The sequence below is a fragment of the Eptatretus burgeri genome, chromosome 3 (genome assembly GCF_056783735.1).
Source record: "Eptatretus burgeri isolate ZD-2024b chromosome 3, Ebu_testis_v1, whole genome shotgun sequence".
Lineage (NCBI taxonomy): Eukaryota > Metazoa > Chordata > Myxini > Myxiniformes > Myxinidae > Eptatretus > Eptatretus burgeri.
The window spans coordinates 100,188,474-100,203,473 of NC_140963.1; the positions used below are offsets into that span (position 1 = coordinate 100,188,474).

General features: G+C 41.8%; 1 protein-coding gene across 10 annotated transcripts in view; it reads right to left on the reverse strand.

Moving 5' to 3' along the window:
- LOC147030532 (inactive dipeptidyl peptidase 10-like) overlaps nt 1-15,000 on the reverse strand; it is a 780,352-nt gene that overhangs the window by 450,509 nt on the left and 314,843 nt on the right. For 2 of the 10 annotated variants that reach the window (XM_085874671.1, XM_085874673.1), the window contains exon 3: nt 5,443-5,527. The exons of the other annotated variants lie outside the window; for them this stretch is intronic. In XM_085874671.1, the coding sequence (XP_085730797.1) occupies nt 5,443-5,527 (85 nt within the window). The remainder of the gene's footprint in view (nt 1-5,442; nt 5,528-15,000) is intronic. 10 annotated transcript variants of the gene reach the window in all.

Sequence of the window (15,000 nt, forward strand, 5' to 3'; positions counted from 1 at the left end):
TGATTTTTCTTGAAAGGGATGGAGCTAGACTGGAGGATTACATTGATCCAGACAGCATACAATACAATGGGACAAGAGCACTGCACGAAGCAACACATGCACTTCCAGGTCACTTGAAGGTTACGACTTCAGACATCGATTGAACAATTAAGGTTCTGCAACAGCGTGACTGGATGTTGGGTAAATCTGATAAGCAAGTATATGACTTCACTCGAGACAGGTATCCCGAAAGTTATCGAATTGCTCCTGGAAATTAATGCAGCATGTACACATTGAGGGCCATTAAAGGACAAAGGGTGTCGCATACGACCGACCAACAGTAAAAACTGGAAAAAGAGCTGGCATACAGTGGTTTAAAAAGGCACATTTTCTTTTTCATTAAATATTGCATTTCTAGGAAAGACTCACTTGTATGCTTTGAGTGTCTCCACATCATAATAAATGAACAAACAAACATGTTCTTCTGTCTGTCTCGAAAAAAATTGATCGAAACATCTATGTCAATGGAAGAGTAAGATAATAGATGATTCAAAGCTGTTGTGTATGCCAAAGTACTGCAAGTGAGGTGACAGTTGAGCACAACTAGAAAGGGAAAAGACGATCAGGAAAAGATGAGAGAAGGGAAGGGTATAAAACCCAACAACCTGCAAGTAAGAGGTTTGAGTTAGATTGGTTTAATGGTGGTAGAAAATGGAATGGAAGATTCCATGATTTGGTGGTGCACTGCTTGCTTGGATCCCCCATTGGGAATAGTGTAATTCAATCGTCTCAGGAAGGCAGTTCCACAAACAGGAGAAAAGTGGAACAAAAGAGTGGTGGTGATTGGTAAGCCTGGATTTTGGAAATTTAACAAAGAAGGGGTCAGTAGAAGAATGTGTGTCTCAGAGAATCTGGAGAGTGTCGGGGGTTGAGAGAGAAAATGGAGCTCGACTGGAGAATTAGCGGTAAAAAAAAGACAAGAGAAGCCACTGACGTGTTGGTGATGTGACAGCAAATAGGCTTGGTTTGGTATTCCTTGGGGTCTAAAAAAAAAACTGAAAATCTTTGGCCTCCTACAATCATAATTATAAGTTTTCATCACATCACAGTGATATAAACTCATTTTGGGATAATAAAATGGACAAGTCAGTAAAGTTTCAATGCAACGGTCAGAGAATGGGAATTTTTGTAATAAAGATAAGAATTTATGAAAGGTAATGGCCAAATCCTATTACTTCAGAAGATAAAAGTGAAAAGGGGGACATATAAAGTCAATGAAATATGGACATCAAGTGAATGCAATTTCCACAAAATGGGAAATATATATTATATGCTGATGTGGCATGTCCTTGATGGACCAAAAAGCCTCTTTGTGTGGAGGCTTTCTTGTAGTTTCTTGAAGCACAAAACAATACCATTCAATCGTAAAATTTAATCAAACTAGAAGGGCACTGGAAGAGCACATACCTCCGCCCGTAATGCCTGATCCATGAGAACATATCGGGCCCAATACATTTTTGAAATACCATGCTATATATCGTTTTTGGCCAGATCTCTCAATGGTGAAGAATCACTTTGAAATTAAATAATTCTCGGAGCCGGATCCGGATCCGGAGCTTCACCAAAATTGAATCAATTCTTCCTTGTCACACACCAACATGTCCACCACGTTTCGTCTGAATCCGTCTACAACTTTTTGAGATATCGTGCGACATATCGTTTCAGAGTCCTATCTCTCAATGGTGAATAATCACTTAAAAATTCTAGTAGTCAGATCCGGATCCGGATCTTCACCAAAATCTAATCAATTTGTCCTTGTCACAAACCCAACCTGTCCACAAAACTTCATCCAGATCCATCTACAAGATTTTGAGATATCCTGCACACAGACAAACAGACAGAAAGGGGTGAAAACATCACCTCCTTCATCTTCGGTGGCGGAGGTAAAAATACCTCTTATGATAATGTTTTTAACAGGTTTCAAGTTTGATGGGTCTCTTTTTATCCTCCTTGGGCCGATAGGCACAGTTGATTGGCTGCCGACACCGTTTCATTGGGTAGGGGGTTACAATCTTGCATCGGTCGTCACTCCGTTGCAGGACACTCAACTGAGAGTGTTGTAATTTCGACAGAATGCCGATGATACCTACCCTCCTCTTTGCGAAGGGCACGATAGGATCTTTAACTCCCACTCACTAAAGCTAACAGATGAGGCATTCGTTTTAACGTCCATCCGAGGGACAGCATACATGTTGATGAATCGCCCTGCATGCAAAACATCAGGATTACATTTAATAGCTGGGTCGACATCTGACCCATGCTAGATATCTCGCAGGGAAGTACACACACCTTTGACTATCCTGCTCGCCTCCAGGTGAATGGGTCCATCACACCAAATATTGGTGAAAGTGTAATGTCACCCTCAGAATCAAATACAATGTCAGCCTTAGAATGAAATGCTCACTATTTTATACAAGGGTCTCAGCTTATGAACGAGCTGAACGACAAGGGCAGTAGGTTCACAAACTACCAACAGGTATGGTTGGGTGTAGCGGGGGGAACTCTCACAACGAGGCGAGGAGGAATAACACAAAAACGGTTAACAATGGCCCATCGAGCAATGAAATGAGAAAGAATGAGCAAGTGTGGCAAGAAGAGATCATGGATAAATATGGATGAGCACATAAGTATTGATGGGCAGCACATTTGAAAGACAAGTGAGGACGATGAGACAACTGACATCAGGAGATTATTCCACAATTGGGTGAGTAAGGAGAAAAATGAATGCAAGTGGACAACCAGTCTGTACTTTGGGTGGGTGAGCAGTTAGGAGTTTCTAGAGGAATGTGTGTGCCCTGGGGTGGCTTTGGTAGAGCAGATGTAGGAGATGGCAGGAGGACAAGGCTAGATTGTAAGCTATGTAAACATAGAGCACACCAACTTTCTGCCGAGAGGAAAATGACAATTGTCGGGAATCTCTCGCCTGCCTTGAGATCCCAAAAGTGTGCAAGGCCTCAAGGTAAGAAGCAGGAGCACCAGCCCAGGGTGGAAGCTAACCTCAACTAAAGAGCTCTAGATGAAAGAGTGGAACATACGATATGATGAGCTTGGTGCAGCTCAAGAATGCCTTCGCTATGCAGTGCATATTCCAATGGCAACTGGCCTTTGATGCTTGCTGTGGCCTGTGGCAAATAATCAGTTACCCAGCTAACATAAAATATTTTCACAACATTTGGCGACAACCTTTTTCAAATGTTGCGAAAACATCATTTTATAGGATTTTAAAAACATCACAAAAACGATCAGAAAATATTACAAGCTTTAAACGTACTAGTACGTGCGTAGCCACACACACACACACACACACACACACACACACACACACACACACACACACACACACACACACACACACACACACACACACACACACACACACACACACACACACACACACACACACACACACACACACACACACACACACACACACAAGCATTTAAAGGCCCGTACGTGCGTAGCCGTACGTGAAAAAAATATATATGTAAAAATAAGAAGAATTGTGACGTCAATTGTGATGTTATAGCACCATGTCCTGTCATTGGTTGGTAAATGAATGGCCATAACTTGGGAACCACTTGTCCGATTAATATCAAACCTTGAAAAGGCACATACTCGGGTCCCCAGCAATATACATGGCAAGTTTCAATTAGATCGGACCAGTGGTTGTCGAGAAACAGCGGTCGCAGACAGATAGACACACAGAGATTGCTGGAATTATAGATAGATATAAAGCATTTGGATGTTTACGATGTTCATTTTTATCATAATTATGTTTTTAATGTTAGAAGACTAATGTTTTTTGGTCACATTGTAATATTTATTGTAATGATGTGGAAACAGGGGACACTGCATCAGCGGCACAGCTGCAATCGCAGCAATGACGCAACCAGCATCCACAGGCTGCATACAAAATAATACTGTTGTCAAATTTGGGCTGGAGCACCAGCCTGCCACTCATCTTTACTTGATGGGCTCCAGAAACACATAATGAACATGGTTGGTGCGGAGATGGGTTCAACTCTTCAACCACTCTCTCACCGTAGGTCAGTTGCCACTCTTAGTCTGTTCTACAGATATTTTCATGGCAAATGTTCGACTGGACTTTCTAACTTGGTTCCTCCTGCAAGTGTGTTTGGATGCAAGACACTGTTTGCCATCTCTGTACACTCATGGACTATAGCTGATCCAAATTGTAGAACGGAAGGCTTTGCAGATAGTTATATCCTTTGTGCTGTCTCGCTTTGGAATTCACTACCTGGAATGTGCTTCCCATTATCCTACGATCTACCCAGCTTTAAGAGGAATATCTATTCCTACTTCCTGCATCTTTGAGGTTCCATCGCATTTCACATGACTTCTGCTACTTCCTGTGTCTTGGATGTTTTCTTAATCTAACCTTCCCTTCGCCCCTTACTTGGAGAAGCTTTATGCCTTGTTTCTGGCGATTTCCATTCAAAAAAAGATAATAATAAAGACCAGCTCCTCCCAGCATGCCAACTCAGCATGAGAATGAAATGTCGATCCAGCAAATAATGAGTTATGACATTGAGGAATATGATAATTGTGACGATGGATGAAAATGATAATTTATGAACGTAAGTGTAGAGCTGCGTAGCCAGCAGGCACACTGTTTAACATGCTGTAACAGCTGGTAGAGCTGTGCCAATGAACCTTCTCCAAATTGGATTGCTTTCACCTGGCAGATGAGGCAAGTAATAGAGGTTATAATCAGGCTGCCTTCCCAAATTCTCACACTCTTTATGATTGCACTAATGATAGTTTTATCTGCCCTTAATTCTTGCGTTCCTGTTTTCATGAACTCTTCAAGATGCAGCTGCAAATTTGATGCCAATCCCATCAAATCCAACACCAATGTGTCGCCGAATTGCCAGAATCTCTGAAAGTGTACACAAGTTAGTGACACAGACACTACTCGATGATACATACAATAAGCCTGTCATCATAATCATGTTCGTTTGAATCATCATCAATAACTGTTAACTTATCGAATTAGGGATATGAGGGGAAAATAGAAATTTGGAGGAAAATGGATGGGAAGTATGGGAAGAGTCGGGCGAGGCAAGGTGCCTGCCACTCTTCATACCTTTCTTCTGCCCTTCCCTCCCAATATAGCTTCCTGATCTAAGTAATTCATCCCTTTAATGTGCTTCAAGTGGCTGTTGCTTTTGCATCATTGCTGGGAGCACAGCAATGCTCCTGATGCAGTGTTCCATGGAGGTTAAAACTGGAATTTGAAAATTAGCCAGGGTACTGGTTTGAACTCACTTCCTCTTCACAAAAGACACCTTTGGAGTTCACAATTATGGAAATCGTTACTAATGTAATTTAATCGACATATCAAAAAGGAAAGACGCAAAATTAACAGGACGAGCAGAGTACCTTCCCTACGGGCTATCTTGTTCCAATCATGCACGTTCTTCTGATGCATATCTGTATTTTGGCGGTGTATAGGCAGCAGACAGCTCTGGATAGCAAAAATAAATAACCTGGGTTAAGAGCATGAAGGAAAAACATCCTGACTGCATATAATTCAAAACACCTCACTGCACTGGAAAACGTTGTAAAAGTAATACTGCACTGGTAAATGGTGGAGACTTGTAATACCCTTTCCCACCTAGGGGGGTGCACACAATCCACATTCAATGAGAGAATTTGTGCCCCTCTCCTCACTCCCCCCCCTCCTCCCCAGCCCACACCAAGACCATCGGCAAAGATAAAACTCCCGTAACACTAATTAGGGTCATGCTGATCCTATGTAGCAAGTCTGGATGTATTTGGGCCAGAACTGTAGGAGTAGCCCAACAAACAAACCCAAAAACAAAAACACCAATAGCAGTCCATGAATTATAGTAAGGTCAGGTCAGGTCAGGTATGGGAGTATGCGTCAAAGCAGCAAGTTTCAACGTCCACTTTCCACCTGAACTTCAGAGGCCTCTGTCTGGCCATCCCCCAGGAAGATGCCTGCCCCATCCCCATCTCCTTGAGAGGTTTATCAACCTGCTGCAACCACAAGGCACATGGTTGCCCATTGGTCTCCTCTACTCACGAGTTTCCCTCACTGAGAGAATCTGGTGAGCAGGATCAGCATCAGGAAAATGAGCCACTTGTCCATATAGCCGCAGCTGATGCTCACGGACTATGCAGGTCACAAACCTCATTTGAGTCTCTCTCAGCAACCGCTCGTTGGACACAAAATCTGACCAGCGCTAACCAAGAATTCTCCAAAGAGACCTGGCACCAAAGGAATGAAGTCTCTGTCTCAGATCCCTGGTCAGAGTCCAGGTCTCACATCCCTCGAGCAAGAATGGAAGCACCAATGACCTGAACACTCAAGACTTTCATCCTCCTTCATAGGAACCGGCAGCTCCACACCCCATGATTCACTAAGCCTGACCCAGACATCTATTGACCTCTGGCTCACAGCCAGCGGAAACATGAAAATCACTGCTGAGGTAAGTGAATCTCTCCCTGACCTCAACATCCTGATCACAAACAGGTACAGACAAGATAGCAGTATCCAATATGTCATTGATAGCTGGGATCTTAGTTTCGACCCAGTAAACCCGTAATCTCAGCAGTTCCAACTCCTCATTCAGCACCGAGGGCCCCCAAAATGATATCCCGAGTCTCCGCAAAGATGACTGCATCATCTGCAAAATCAAGGCCAGAGATTATAGTAAGGATAATTCGAATTGACTCTGTTGTTCACGTATTTTCCCATTCCGGTTTCCATTCTCCCATTCTCTCCATCCCTGGATCACTCACAAACTTGTGCCTCATCCACCATCTTGTTCATATAATGCTGTCTTTCTTCGCACCTTTAATCATCATTGCCATCCAAATCCTAATCTGTCTTCGTCTCTCTGCCCTTGGAATCCTACTATCCAACCCTCGTTGTACTGTATGTGGGACTACAGTGACAAACTCCCTCACATCAGTGCACTCTCCCACATCATCTTCACACCCAGGTTCTCCTATACCCGTCCCAGGCTTCCCCACCACATCTCTGTTCGGCATCCTCCAATTCTGTGTCCCATCACCCCATACCCATCCCCCTCTTTCACCCCACATCACATTCCACATCCTCCTGCCTCCCCCTATCCATGCTCCCCCAAGTCCTTCACTCTTTCCCACCCCCTGCCAAGAATGGCTTCTCCCAAATCCCTAACTCGAGGGACCACCAACATCTGAGGTCTTCACTCCAATTTGACAGATCTCTCAATCCAAGCTGCCACTGGTAAACCTGACGTTATCTTTTCTGGTTTGAATGGCCTGAACCCCGTTCCAGTGGCGGAATTGCGGTTTATGTCTGGAACTCCATTTCCCACTGTCTGTGTCCAATCCTTTCCCCCTCCCAAACCCCAGGAGTGCCTTTAGCAGCCCTTTCCACTCTGCAACCACCTCTTATTTGTCTTTGTGCTGAAAAGGCCTCCTAACAGGGAGGACTCTATTTACATTTCCCTCTGACAAAATGGACCAACTTTTAACCACCTGTCCCAACGATCTATTCCTCCTATGCAGTGATTTCAACTGTCACCATGCCAATTGCCTGGGTGTTAGTACCTCTTCAACCAAACATGGCATTGCAGCAAAGGACTTCTGTGACTCCATGGGCCTCACCTCATCATTGCACTTTCCAACCCAGATTTCTCCCAGTGAACACAGCCACCCTTTTGGACTTGGTAATGATTCATTTTCCTATGAATGTCTCCTGTTCCTCTTCTGCTCCAATATGTTCATCTGATTATGTGCTTATGAGAATTAACATCTCTCTGGCTATTTAATGTCAGAGAGTCTGCTAGTTATCTCAAGCTGACTGGAAGGAACTGTAAGCTACCTTTAATCATGTGAGGATGTCAAGACTGGGTAAAATCATGTCAAGATGTCAAGACTGCTCAAGACTGGTCAAGATATTTAGACTCCTACTCTCAAGTCAAGCCCGGTACTTCATTTCCACCTTTGCTAATATTTATTCTGCCTGGGAATCCTTCCACACAAGCTTGCTTTCCGTAACGTACAGATTTATAGTATCTCATCTGCAATTATCATTCCCATCCTCTCACCCTGGTACAAAGGTCATCGGTTCCATTTCAGACCTGGTAATTCTACCCTGGACATGCCGCTTCTACTTTCCCAAGAATGGATGGAAACCCTCAATCTCATACATGAGATCAGGACAGTCTCTTTAGACATATCTCAAGCATTTGATGCAGTCTGGCACCCTACCTTAATCTCCAAACTCAATGCTTATGGCATCCAAGGCCACCTCCTCCTGTCGATCACAGATTTCCTTCACTCCCATAGTCAGCATGTAGCTCTTAACGAGATCTTCTCACCTCCTCTCCCTGTCAAGGCTTGAGTGCCCCCATGGCAGTGTCTTGGCTCAGGCTTGTTCCTCGTTTTTAATCAATGATCTTTCTGATTCCCTGGAGAATCCTGCTTATCTCTTTGCAGATGATTCCACCCTCTGCCATATCATCTTTCATCCTGCAGCCTGGCAGGCAGCAGCCTCTACCCTCTCTGCAGTGCTTGATAGAATCAGGAGCTGGTCCAACATGTGGAATAAGTCTTTCAATCCAAAAACATCCCACAGTCACCCTGTCTCTCCGAAAGGACCACCTGGCAAACCCTCCAGTCTACTTCCTAAACAAAGCATTTGAAGAGATTAAGTCACTCAAAAGTCTGGGCCCCACCATCATCCAGGATCTTTCTTGGGCAGACCACATCTCCAAGATGGCCTCCAAAGCTGGGCAACCTCCATCATGCAAGGTCTTTCCTTGGCCAATCTGAACTGTTGACAACCTCTAAGGTTTTCATTTGCAGATTGATGGAGTACTGCTCTCACATTTGGCCTGCCACCCCTGCACCACACTTTGCCCTTCTTGATGTCATGGAAAGTAAGGCCCTCAAAATCATTAGGATCTTCGCCGATGAAGCCGAGTGTCTCGGGCTGTTACTTTCACATTGCAAACAGGTTTGTGGTATCTCTGCATTATATCACTTCTTTTTTGGTCTTTCACCCTCAACCCTCTCTTGACTCTGTCCCTCCCAGGTTTCTACAGGATGCACACAGTTTGACAGTAACCCCCTTCTTGTTCAACTCCCAAAATCCAGGCTCACTGCTCACCTCCACTCATTTGTTCCTACTTTCTTTTACCTGTAGAACCAACTTCCCTAGTCTGTTTACTCCCATTATTCAATCCAGGTCTTAAAGACAGTTGTTCACCACAACCTAAAGTGATCCCATATCCATACTCATGATATATTCTATCTTAAATGACCACATTCCCAAGCACTCCCCATCCTCTCCTTGCTGTGTTACAGCTTGAATGCAACTTGTTCACTCCAAGTGTTCTTCTCCCCCTCCCTTTTATCTTACTCTCACTTAAATTCTGCTGTTGGTGTTTCCCCTTTCAATTTTATTTCACTCCATTCTGCTCTAGCTCTTCCATCAGCCTCGACCATGTATACCAAAAAAAAAACTTTCAACATGAGAGCAGCTACAATGATGTGAAAATTACTGCTTATTTTCCACTTCAGTATATAATTTCCAGATTCACCACTTAACCTTTGTCTTTGAAATAGAATCATAAACTCCACCTCTTGCATTGCCTAGCAACCAATTTGAATGTAAACAATAGTTAAAGATGATGATACCTGCAAACTGTTAAATAAAGAGCTCAATCTGATCAGTCATTCTTGATTTACTTCATTCATTTAGCTGTTTGCAGAATGCAAGCACAATCCACTTTATAAAATACTAGCAGGGGTATCAGACATTACTCTGTCAATTATTTTTGTGGGGGCCTAAAACACTTTTCTACGCCCACTAAGATATGGTGTTCAGGATCATTTAACATAGCTCGAAAAGCTTAGGCACGATAGAGAGATTTTAAAATGGCCCGTCACAGTCACCTGTCCAACTCACAATCCTGTGAGATTTGCGGAAACCCCATGGAATTGCAACCGTCAAATGACCATGACCATGAGACCCGAAACCAAGAGTTCGTAAAATCAACTTAACAAATAGACAACTGTACTGTACCTTACAGGGTGTTTACAAAGTCCCACTACACCCCTCCTTTCTCCCCCATCATGATCTACCCTGGTGAGTTTCACATGTGTATATATATATATATATATATATATATATATATATATATATATATATATATATATATATATATATATATATATATATATATATATATATATATATATATATATAGAAGAACAAGAAGAAGAAGAAGAAGAAGAACAGGAAGAACAAGAAGAAGAAGAACAACAACAAGACGAAGAACAACAACAAGAACAATAAGAAGAAGAACAACAACAAGAAGAACAACAACAACAAGAAGAACAACAACAAGAACAATAATAAGAAGGAGAACAACAAGAAGAAGAACAACAACAAGAAGAAGAAAGCAGAACAAGAAGAAGAAGAACAACAAGGAGAAGAAAAAGAAGAAGAAGAATAACAAGAAGAAGAAGAACAAGAAGAAGAAGAACAAGAAGAAGAAGAACAAGAAGAAGAAGAACAAGAACAAGAACAAGAAGGACCACCAACTTTGACCACTACTGGAAGAGGTTTTTGTATTTATATGTCTGGTAATTGTTTTGTATGTATTTATACATATGTGAACTTGAATATAACTGTCATTAATCAAAAAGGCTTCAGCACTTTAAAAAAAAGATTTTTTTTTTTTTTAATCCTCCCAAAAAATCTAACTTTTAAAAAATAAATTTCAAAAAAACATTGCCAAAATCACAACTCCCTGGCACTCACTTATGAACCTCTGAAAGTTTGATGAAGATCCATTCAGCCAACTCTGAGAAAAATTGCAACACACACAGACAAACGGCTCTCTTATTGTGTAGATAAAGCTTTCATAATTCGCTTCATCAAATATATGAAGCTTACATTTATTACTTTGTGCCTGCATATGGCCATGCTCCAGAAGAATGATGCAGCGAAGCAGCCACATGCTGCATTTGAATAAATTAATTAAATGCATATACATTTCCAAAAATTTTATGTTTTTCAGTTTGACAAACTGCATTGTGAGACATGACAGTTGGGTTGTACCAAGTGAGTTCCTCAATTACGAAGATCTGCTATTGTTGCCCAGCGAAAGATGAGGAGAATAAAAATTTATATTCTGGTGTCGTGCCAGTAGCCAGAAAACAGTGGTCTTTTAAGAGAGGTGTTCAGCCGGCTGAATTACGAGCATATTTACCTCCGCCACCGAAGGTGGACAGAGGTTGTTACACCTCAACCCGTTACACCCCTGTCTCTGTTTTGCTGTTAGCAGAATATCTCAAAAAGTTGTATATGGATTCAAGTGAAACTTGGTGGACATGTTGGGTGTATGACAAGGACAAATTGGTTCGATTTTGGTGAAAATCCAGATGCAGATCCAGATCCGGATACAATAAAAAAAAATTTTAGCTTTAAAGTGAATCTTCAGCATTGAGAGATAGTGCCAAAAACAATATTCTATAGAGCATGATATTTTAAAAAGTTGTGGAGGAGTTATGACAAAACTTGGTGTTTGAGTTGGGTAGGTGATGATCAAGCTGTTTAGATTTCGATTAAGGTCTGCATGCAGATCCGGCCTATCAGTGGGACACAAAAAGTAAACTATTCAGCCTTATTACCCCACACAAGCCAAGCAAAAAGCAGGGTTAAGCAATTGGTTTGTGTCCGTCCATCCATCTGTCTGTCCGTGTTTTCAGTTTATGATCGGCAGTTTATGATCTAATAGCTTATTTAAATTGAACGCTGTATTTTGAACACAAATCGGACCATAAATGAGAAGACAGGTTTGCCCTTTTACAGTAATTTGGCTCTGAATTTGTCCTGATCACACATGCATCGAGAGGAGTGAGATAGTATTTTTACTCTGTCTGCCTGCCTGGCAGTCAAACAAAATTGAAAATCATTCCAAACAGGAAACTTACTGTTTTTAAGGACGTTATAAAGGACACAAACAACAGGCACGAAGAAGTAATGTAATGTGTTTGATAGGGAGATGTAATCTGACACTTGGTAAAACAGTGGTAAAACCTGGAATTAATTTATTTATAGGCCTTTAATCCTCTTTAAACCTTTATATAATTTGAATTGTCGACTTTAACACTGCAGAAAACAAATTGCCTTCATTATACTTCCAAGAACCTTATTTTGCAATACTTAGACATGTTATACGGAGTGGTGCATGTAATTGCAGCTGTCAAACACAGACCCTCGGAAGTGGGCATGACATGTTAGAGGGTGAAGAAGAGGCTGCTGAAATGGCTACGTAAGATGCCGATTAATGCTGAGTTCTATGGGGATCAATAACGTTTCCATCTCCTAAACTGTGACTCAACATCGTCATGTTGCAGCGCATAAGGGTGGTGCATCACAAAAAGACGAATATAAGTACTTCAGTCGTGCTAAACTTCTGGATTACTTTTAAACGATCTTAAGTGTAATAATTTAATAAAAATTTAAGTATATACCTGAACACTGCATGAGGTATCTTGTTATTTAAGTGATTTTCTTCACCATTGATGGATACGGCCAAAAACGATATCTTGCATGATATTTCAAAAGGTTGCGGAAGGATTCAGTCGAAACTTGGTGGACAGATTGGGTGTGTGACAATGATGAATCGACTAGATTTTCGTGAGGATCTGGATACAATAACTTATTAAGTGATTCTTCACAATTCAAATATATGGCCAAAAACATTACATAACACAATACAGTATTTTAAAACACTGTGGAACGGTTATGAAAAAAATACTTGGTGGATAAATTGGGTGGGTGATGAGAACAAGCCAATTAGATTTTGGTATAAAGGTCTGGATGTAGATCCGGCCTATCAGTGGGATACAAAATATAAACTGTTCAGCCTGGCAGAGGTATGTGCCCTTCCAAGTGCCATTCTAGTTTTGAGATGTAACTGATCACACAGGGCATCTTACCAGTACATCATGGATATTGTCAGACGTTTTGGTTTTATTTAAATTTTTTCCATGATATGGGGAAGCATGTATGTAAACCATACACAGGACAAGAGCATTGAGACACATCAGTGGATGGCGAAATAACTTAAAGAAATGAGTAGATATAGCCAAATCAATACAGTTTGAGGGATTCTAACATGAGATCTCAGCATCATGAGCGATGTGTTTAGATGGGAATGATAAACGGGTCAATTAAAGTTGAGCATGCATGAAATCATCGAGTCATTAGAAACAGTCAACTGGCCTCACCCTGAGGCTGCATCGGAAACAGTGTCAAATGAGCTTTTACTTTGTTGGAGCATTGGAGTGATATGGGCAATATGCCTACTTGTCTCTTCCAACAGTTTGTTTATAAGCTGGTATCCTGCCCAATTAAGTCTTCACTGTCGTTTTCATTGATTTGATAAAGGAGTGGGGTGGCAGGAGGGGGTGGGGGGTTAAATGGGCACATAAATTTGTTGAATTACATCTGCTTGTTTATGAATTTTTTTCAGTTACCAAGTTAAATCTGAACCCCTCTTAACAATGAAGCCTCATCAAAACTTTTTTGTGGCGGGTGACGATTTTAATGGTTGTCATAATCCATGTTACGGTGGCTGGCTTGGGATCCTATGGTCCTGAGTTTGAGCCTCGGTGGCTGCTGAATTAACACCAGGTGGGGTCGACTGAGCCTGTCATCGTTCTGAGGTCAGCAAAATGAGTACCAGGTTGCTGGGATGATTGAGTCATTTGAGTATCCTGTGTCGGAGTGGCGACCAATCCAGGATTGTGCCCAAATGCCCAGGAGACTGCTTCGGCAGCACCAATGCTCTGTACAAAGTATGGTCCCAATGGATGGATGGCTCATAATCCATGACTATACTCTCTTATGCTCTGCTGAAATATACGATGTATCAGTTCTGCTAAACCCATTCTCATGACTGAGCATGAACTCTGGACAAGTTGCCACTCCTACAGCCAACTATATATAGAAATAGTAAATTAGGGCAACCATTCTCTTTTGAATGTTTCAATTAAATTGATTCAAAAAGCTTCAAAGGATCGAACAGATTGCTGAAGTAAGCCGCCTTCATTTCTCTTTTTGTCCAACAGGATTATCCACACACATCGGGTGGACTACTCACCTTTGAGCTGTCTTGTCTTGGTTCAAATCCAGACCAAACTATAAACTTGTGCTCTGGTGATTTCAGTCAAGGCCTTCGATCAAAGAGGTTACTTGATTGCAGGGGAAATTTAGCTGGGAAAACATCTGCTCAGAATTTTGCTGGGGAACTATATATATATATATATATATATATATATATATATATATATATATATATATATATATATATATATATATATATATATATATATATATATATATATATATATTGTTACGTCTGAGGGGGGGTATGCATTCAAAGGGTAATTAGGATGTTTAATTAGGTATGCCATGCTGTTCGAGTTTACCAGGATCTCGATGTAATAAGTAGCAATTCAGTGGTGATAAGTTGTCTAGTAAATGTCCATTTCTTTAAGGGGGAAATGATAAATGTCACGTAATTAGACAAGGAGACGGGATAGGGTAAGTGTGTCTGCGTAAACCCAGTTAGTATTCCCTGGAGGCTTGCCGTGACGTCACAGGACAGTGCTGCGGATGGCCCCGCCCCGTGATCACGATTGGTGGAAGGCGACGGCGGAGGGCCAATAAAACGGCTCGATTGGAAGTGACGAGGACTCGAGGATAAAAAGGTTCTGTTCGGGGAAAAGGGTGGGAGGAAGAAGATCGGTAAAGAAAAACCGTTTTGGTGGAGGCTGTTGTGCTGGGAGCGTGCTGTTTTATTGGGCCGATTCGATCCTGGATTCATCGTGTCTCGTGGCCTTGCTGTGCCTCATGCCTCACCTCGGTTGGCTCTGGGGTTCTGCTGGCTAGGAGTACGG